The sequence below is a fragment of the Trachurus trachurus genome (assembly GCF_905171665.1).
Source record: "Trachurus trachurus genome assembly, chromosome: 19".
NCBI classification, from domain to species: Eukaryota; Metazoa; Chordata; class Actinopteri; order Carangiformes; family Carangidae; genus Trachurus; species Trachurus trachurus.
The window spans coordinates 6,476,625-6,484,805 of NC_139913.1; the positions used below are offsets into that span (position 1 = coordinate 6,476,625).

Below are 8,181 nucleotides of genomic sequence, written 5' to 3' on the forward strand. Positions count from 1 at the left end.
ATTGCATGGTGTTTTATAAACACTCATTTGAACAATTAATCTCGAACAGGATCCCAGATAATTGATTTTATGGACTTTAGTCAGGACAGTTGAGCCCATTTGTCACAGATATTTAGAATGGCCGTGTTAGTCCTATGTCGATGTTATCTGTTGAACTGTGGCATCCTTGTGTGTTATTGATTAAAATACATTATATCAATCAGTAAAGCGACTTAATCATAATTATTACGTAGGTAATGCGTCAAGTAATGCGTTTAATTAATTATAGGCCTATTGAAAGGTTAATTGACCAATGTATGTTAATAATAATAGGCTAATAATAATATAATAAAAGGATAGTTTGGATAAAACAATTTTCTAAGTGGAGCGTGAAGGTGAACTACTCCAGTTACAGCAGGAGTTTAAAACCACCTCTTTAACCCTGTGGTAATGTCCGGTCAGTCTCTCTCGCGCACTAGCTGGTTTTCTGGTTTTCCTGCAGTCTCGTGCGAAAAAAAAAGTGCTTGACCTCGCGGACGTGTCTCTTTTTGTTTGGGGCACGTGGACCCTCATCCAGCCTCCTTTACCGGCGGAGAATAATGAACAGATGCTGAGTGAATTAGGAAAGAAATACTGGGTCCCTCCCACAAGGGCCACTTTGGCAGGGGCCGCCTGGCTGCCACGTGGCGCAGCTGGCAGCGGGGCTGGTGATGGTGGTGGTGGTGGGCTCGGGTGGGCTTTACTGGTCTCTGGCGTTACTGGTGCTCAGACATTTAGCGACTTGGCACCGCAGCTCCGCCATCAAATCCTCTGCCAGCCGCCGCCCCTCCTCACTAAAAGCTCCACAGGCTAAGTGAGAGGTTAGAGCCGAAATAAAACCAGAAACGTGTCTCTCACCTTGCCCTCCGAGGCCTGCCCTTCACCCGGGACAAGAGAGACACTAAAGTAGACTAATCCCCCCATCCGAAAGACCATTCTCACTATTTATGCATCATATACGTTTTATTATAGTATATAGCTGCCCAAATGTTCCAGTTTTTAAAAGGCTCCTCTCGCTTTTGATCATTGCACCACTCATACAAGTGTTCAGAGATTTTTCGTTTGTGATTATTTTCATTCTTTTAAAGTAGGCAGTTGTCCATCTGTAGAGAAAAACGTCAAACCTCAAGACTTTTACTAAAGCAAAGTGTCTATAAAGGCCCGTAAAAATGATGCACAATAATATAAATGAATTATATTATTAAAGAAATAAATTCGCAGTTGTCTCTAAATAATTAACGTTTTTCTTTTTTTAATTGGGCCATATTAGTAGCTACTATATTCAAGATAAGCCCACTTAATTTAAAACTTGATTTTTATTTTTGAGTTTATAAACAGAGAATAACAAGAAAAGAAAAGGATAATTGTAGACCATGAATGTTTAATATGAAATGATGAAAGATTTCCTGTTAATGCTGCAGAGGAGCAAACGGCTCATTTGAGAAGTGTCTTTCAAAATAAAAGTATACAAGGTTGGTGATAGGTATAAAAAAAAAAAGCAGCTTTGTGTTTGTTTCTCTTTGATGATTATAAAAATGGCAGCCTTTCCCATCATTACACCAGCTTTTCAAATTTATCATCTGTGGGGCGAGTGTGTGTGTGTGAGAGAGAGAGGGAGAGAGTGTGTGTTCATGATGCCATCCCTGGGCTTCTTCATTTCAAACCAACGGGCCATTGATTCACCTGATTTTGCACCTGCAGCTCTTCCACTGATGTGATGACTCAAATAGGCCTTATTGGCAAAAAATGTAATCAAATTCAAAAATGTAAAGGAAAAAAAATCCTGTTACTGTAATAAATTTACATTTTTTTTATATTTCCTTGTAGAATTTGCTGACATGTCTCCTCCTGCTCTGTTTTTGTCCTGCATGGGTCAGCGTTGGATGGGACAGCTTCCACCCTGCAGTGCCCGGTGCTGATTTCCCCTGGATGTCTGCAACGACATATGGGACCCAGGGCAGTGGTCCAAAGACGGTACTGGGCTCCACTATTGATTTGAGAAATGTGAGGTAGCCATAAGCTCAAACCATCATTGCAAATATTCAAACGGTCTCTAAACCGGGAAAACCTACTTTATGTCCATTTGGACCAAGGTGTGTTTTGTATTTCCAGGTTATTTTCTCTGCAGTTAAAACAGGTTTTGCAACAAATCTTTTATTTTTATTTATTTATTTTGGATCAGGAAAAAAATATATAGTTTCATGTATTCCTATGTGGAGGTCCTGTATTTAATTGTCTTCTAAAACACACTCACCTGCTGTGACCAGACTCAGCTCCACCTCAACTGTGTAAACAAACTCATTCACTATCTTCTAAAAAAACTACACTTCATTCATAAAGAATATCAAGTGTTGGCACTTTTCTCCCATGTCTTGTTGCTGTGGTAAAACTGTGGCCTTTTTCTCACTCTTCATCATTAACATTATCGACTATGTCTGAAAGCTTAGAGTCAGAAACACACTGTTAAGTGTCCAATTGCTTTTTGATTGGGCTTTAAGCCTCTATTGATCTCTGAGACCTCATTCAGGCTTATTGTGGTGTGGTTTGCTGAGCACATGTTCTATCTATTAAAACAGGGATATAAACAGAAAAATATTTAATGTACCTAGTGACAGTTCACTCATTAAAAGATATGGAATATTAATAGACTTTCAACGTATATAGACTGTCGTTGGCAGGTTTTTATAGAGCATGTTTGTTTATTCTCACTTGTTATTTAATAATAACCAAGTCTTTTCATATCAGGTTTATATGATTCATATAAGCACGGTATCTCACTCTCACTAAACTCGAGTCATTTCATCCAAACTGATCTGTATGGGAGCAGCAAGGCCGCTCTCTGTTTGGTTTAGTCAAAACAATGTTTTACCCCCTCACAAGTATGTGATAGTTGGTGCATTTTTACTTTTCATTTATATCAGTAGTACATTTATATAATTACCAATAATATAACTTTAATTTGTTTGTTTAAATTCTATATCTTCACTGCCCAATATCCAGGATTTACTTAGATTATCAAAATGAAGGCATTTTGTCAGATTTATTTTAAAATGATTACCCTCATTAGCAAAATCACAGGTCTAAATCAGTTGCCCCTCACAATATTATTCAGCTGTTTCGATGCAACAGGCCAAAATTATTTATTCATAACCACGGTCAATCTCATCTTAAAACATTTGCTATTAAATGTTTTGTGTGTCATCACCAGTTTTGTTGCCAGTCTTTGTTAAATTCTAAAAAATAGTATAAAAGACTGAAATGAGAGAGCTTTTACATTTGTGCATGAGACAGAACATTATTAATAGAATTAAAACTGTCTAGTTTTACCAGAGAACCAAAATTACTTTTATGACAGACAGGCTGCACAGTTGACATGTAGCCTATTCTATGACATAAACATCTGAAAAAACGCTTTTAATGTTTGGTAGAAAATATAAACAGATAAATAAAGTAATACAACTGAACGTAATTATGTTTGACATGCCTGTATGTCTTAAAGATAAATAGGATCCCTGAAAAGATGGAAAAGAATTATACTCATATTATTTCAAATGAGGTTATTAATTTAAGTGGAGACTTTTATTTTTTGTATTTTCAACACTTTTATTCTAAGATTATTTCCGGGAAACATAATTGATGCTCACATGATAAATTCCATCATTTCAGACAATTATAAAACATTTTTTATTTCTGTTGTTCGTGTCATAACATGTTTCTCGTGGGCCTATACATCGTTTTTGTCAATTGCACTCGTTCTGCATACAGGATAATAGTGGACACACTGTGATAGGATGTACAACAGTATAGGGATGACATCAGTAGAATACAGAAGGAAATCAGAGGACTCTCTCCATCACGTCCAGCTCTCATCCTTTCAGAGACACTTCTTCTTCTTTTTCCAAAACAATATTACACGTTATAGGATTGTCAATAGAAGGTCAATGAGCCTGACAGACTGACTGGGCCGCAGTGCACCGGCTCAGTTGTGGAAAAAAGCGTTGAGATCCTCGTACTGAGGAGCCCTGTCGTGGTGCAAGTGCACGTCGTGGAAAGGGGGAATGTTTTCCGAATGCGCAGCACCGCCACTGCGCGCACTCGAGGGCCCAAAAGGTAGGCTGTGGCCGGGCCGAGACGTGGTCAGTCCGGAGTAATGCATAGAGTAGTGATAGTTCCTGTCTGTCTCCGAGGACTCCTGCTGCCTCCCGGACAGACCGCTGTTCAGGCACACGGGCGGGCTGTGCTGGCCTTCGTAGTCCGGGCTGCTGTAGTCCGGAGAGGTCCCTCCCGGCGGGTACGCGGCCTCGTACCCGGGTCCGTACGCGTGGCTCCGCAGGTTGAGCGCGCCGGCGCCGGGCTGGTAGTGCGGGCTGGAGATGCGCGAGCAGCGGTAGGAGTAGGGGTGCACGGAGAACGGAGAGCTGGGCATGTGGAAGCGCGCTCCGTCTGAGCACGGTTCAGTCAGGAAGTTCCTGGTGTTGAGCTGCAGGCAGCCCGCCACCAGGTTGGTGGTGGGCTGGGACAGGCCCTTGCACAACATCTGCACGTAGGCCACCACATCTGGACGTTTCCCGTTGCGTAAAATCTCCCCGAGAGCTAAGATGTAGTTCTTGGCCAGCCGCAGAGTCTCGATCTTGGACAGTTTCTGGGTTTTGGAGTAGCAGGGCACCACTTTGCGCAGATTGTCCAGCGCGGAATTCAAGTCGTGCATGCGCGTGCGCTCCCTCGCGTTCGCCTTGGTCCGACGCACTTTGGAGCGCTCCGCGCGCGCCGGTGTCATTTTGCGTTTCTTTGGGCCGCGCTTCTTGGGCTTGTCTCCGCTGTTCTCATCTTCGCACTCTTCCTCCTCGGCCTCATCGTCGTCGTCGTCGTCGTCATCGTCGTCCCCGGCCATCTCGGACTCCGCGCGGCTGCTTCCCTCCAGCGGCCCGTCCAGGTTGTCATCCCCCAGGTGACAGCGCTCGTGCTCATCGTCCTTGTTAGGCTTGCAGTCCTCGCTCTCGTTGTCCTCCACCCAGTCGGCCGCGAGCCTCTGGACGTCCGGCAGCACCTCGCTGAACAGACGGCTCAACATTGTGGCAAGCAACCTGCAAGAGACGAGCAACACTTCAATCAGACCTGCTGTTCTGCATCTCCTGCTGCTGTTCACGCGCCTATAGGTGCAGGGGGGAGCGAGAGACCCCGCATCAAGAAGAGATCCCACAGGAGCCCAGGTTGTCCAGAGGGAAACAGACGATTATTCCGTTAAAGTTTAATGCACCATTCAAAGTGTGCGTGGTTTTATTCTGTGTTTAAATTTTAAGGCCAAGTCAGAAATTCATCCCTCTTTTTTTTTTAAATTTCAGCCTATAACCTGGTTAAATATTAACTGTACATATGCATAAGACACTGACATCCCTTTCATCCCCTGGGGAATAAGGCTGGTCCAATAAGTCCAATGTCCGGGTGAGGACAGAGTGAACCAAGATAGGAAATACTGGATTTGTCACCGGAGGAATTATTGAAATAACAGTTTTACTCATAAATCTGATGAGGATCCGGATAATTCATAATGCAGTTAAACTGAACTTTCTTCATATATTTGGGCCTTTAAATGTCTAAATATTGTAGATGTTTTTTGTAGACTGTAGAGCATGTTGTTTGAAATATCCTGTAGTAAAATCTGATCATTTTTAATGGAGTGCAGCAACAGTCTGCATGCATGGGCCACCGGCCTCGGCCTCCACATGAGCCTCGGTCTGTCCCCTCTAGCAGTCCGGCACAGGGAGCGGTGCTGCCCCCCAGGGACGCATTAAGGGTGCGGTCCCTCCCCCGTCCTATAAATTACCAACCTGGAGGAATTCCAGCACAGGGGTGGGGGGCTTTATACACTGCACACTATATACACTCCCAAACATTTCTACCTCTGTCCATTAAGTTTTATTTTATAGAGCCCCTATACAACTAAACCTCTTTAATTATCTAATACACATAATTCAGTTAGAGACATTTCAGAAATCATAATATTGAAACGTGCAGATCAGAATCTCATATTGGAAACCACTCAGGTTCACGCAGGCCACAGATTAAATGTCACCTGACGTTTTCCTTTGCTCAAACTCACGTTTGAGGAACAGGACATGCAGTGATCAAGATCTTTTTTAATTTCACAGACGCCTTTGATTTCTTTAAATAAAATATATTGATAGAAAGCTAAAATGCCATGTTTTAACATCACATTTTAGGGTTCTTTTGGTGTGTTTTCCGGTTCAAATCCACGGTGTCTTGTTGACCAGTGATCCCCCCCTAAATAGACTAGTTTAATTTAAAAGGTATAATCCCATCCCATCATATTCCCCTGTATTCTGGGCTCAGCTGTGCGCGTGGAGGCCGTAGGAGGACGTATTTTTTTTCTAATCTTGTAAGCACAATGTAATTAATGCCAACCAATACCTTGTCAATTAGCCTGTGTATCTCTACGGAGAATTCAACCCCCACGGTGCTCTGAAGCGCGTCGTGCGCACACACACATACACACACATACATACACACACACACGCACATGCATGCATGCACTCTTTTTCACACACACAGAGACACACGCACACACACACGCACGCACACACACAAACACGCACGCACGCACATACAAGAGCGTGCGCGTACACACAAATAAAACATTATAAAATACAATGTCCGGCTCTGTTTTTCTAAAGTGACCCAGTGCAAGTGGCAATAAAAGGCGCCAGACATAGGGATGAATATGGATTTATATAAAATTAGGCTATCAAGTCAAATTAAACGTTAGTGAATCAATGTCAACGATAAAACCATCGATAAAGAGCCTGAAGGGATTAAAAAAAACCTCTTTGAGCGCGTCGCCTGCGAAGAGAAACAGTCCCTTATTCTTAAACAGATTAAACGCATGCAATTAGACTGTCCCTGCATGTCTATAAGTGAAACACTATCAGAACAGGCATCAACACAAAGACAAACACAAACCTAGATCTGTATCTGTATGTGGTGTAATTGTGTTGGAAATGTGCGTGTAGCCTTACCTCCGTGGTGGGGCTCAGTGACGGGGCGAAGCGGGTTTGTTTACACCATCTCTCTCCGGGTGGGCATCACATCCACACGCCCTGCACGGATGCTTGTGCAGGCGAGGCAGGCGCTGCTGTGTATAGTTGAGCTCTCACACCTCTCTCTCCTCCTCTGCCACCCTGCTCTGTCTCTATACTGCTGCTGATGCTGCTGATGCTGCTGCTGCTGCTATCCCCAGCCCAAACGCGTGGAGGGAGCCGTGTGGCACGTCAGAGGCAGGACTGGATGGGTTACATACCAGCTCTGATGCCAGGCCCATATGGCTGGCACGTCATTGGCAAGAGCCATCACATGAGAGCCGGTGATTGACATGCGGCCGCATTCACAGAGACTGGCTTCCCCTGGGGGAGAGGGACTCGCCATCTGTCACTGAGCTGAAAGAGAAAATGGAATAAGGAGTGAATGGCACAAAAAAAAAAAAAACCGCACTGGATTCAAACCGCTTCTGTTAGCCTCCATCTTTGGGAAAAAAAACGGGGTTAATCTCATATAGAAGGTTTAGGAAAACAATCCCTTTATGGGAAATAATTATAGTAATCCCGTAATAATACATTTACAGTGATATCATTCAAATTTTAGGCTACAGCAGAAACGAAAATCCTCCAACTGGATTGTTATAGGATTATTTATAGGCTAATGATTTTGTTGGATAAGAAAAAAACGGATGCATAAAGCTACAAATAATCCAGATAAGCCCTATGGGAAAATTAATTAAATGTTTTAGTGATAAATAGGCTAAAGGGATCAGCTAAATAACTGTAAATCCCTATAGAAATATCATAAGGAAAGGCCAAGTTTACAACAGCAAGAAATATAGACAGTTAACGCTGCTGCATGGGTCCACAAAAAGGCCTGGGATAAATAGAGGACCCGCCATAAAGATCAGAGTCAGGGTGCAATTGCCTAAACGAGTCATTTGAACTGAGCTAAGCAGAGCGTCTTGGTTTGGGTTGCCAGGCTTGGCACAGGTGCCTGTGGGCGGGCTGATGCCAAAGGTGGCAGAGGCACAGATTGCAGAGAGGGGCCAGAAGATGGGGCAAGACAAGAAAGAGTGAGAGAGAGAAAGAGAGGGAGGAATAAGAGTGA

At 43.3% G+C, this 8,181-nt stretch overlaps 1 protein-coding gene across 1 annotated transcript; it reads right to left on the reverse strand.

Annotated features, from left to right (window-relative positions):
• Window positions 1-3,997: 3,997 nt before the first annotated feature.
• On the reverse strand, window positions 3,998-7,354 carry LOC311002281 (neurogenic differentiation factor 2-like; the record flags this gene model as incomplete). The annotated part of the gene is given in 6 exon segments (XM_083993600.1): window positions 3,998-5,096; window positions 5,098-5,102; window positions 7,053-7,118; window positions 7,122-7,134; window positions 7,136-7,248; window positions 7,250-7,354. Coding segments are annotated over 6 exon segments (1,401 nt in total).
• Window positions 7,355-8,181: the final 827 nt, after the last annotated feature.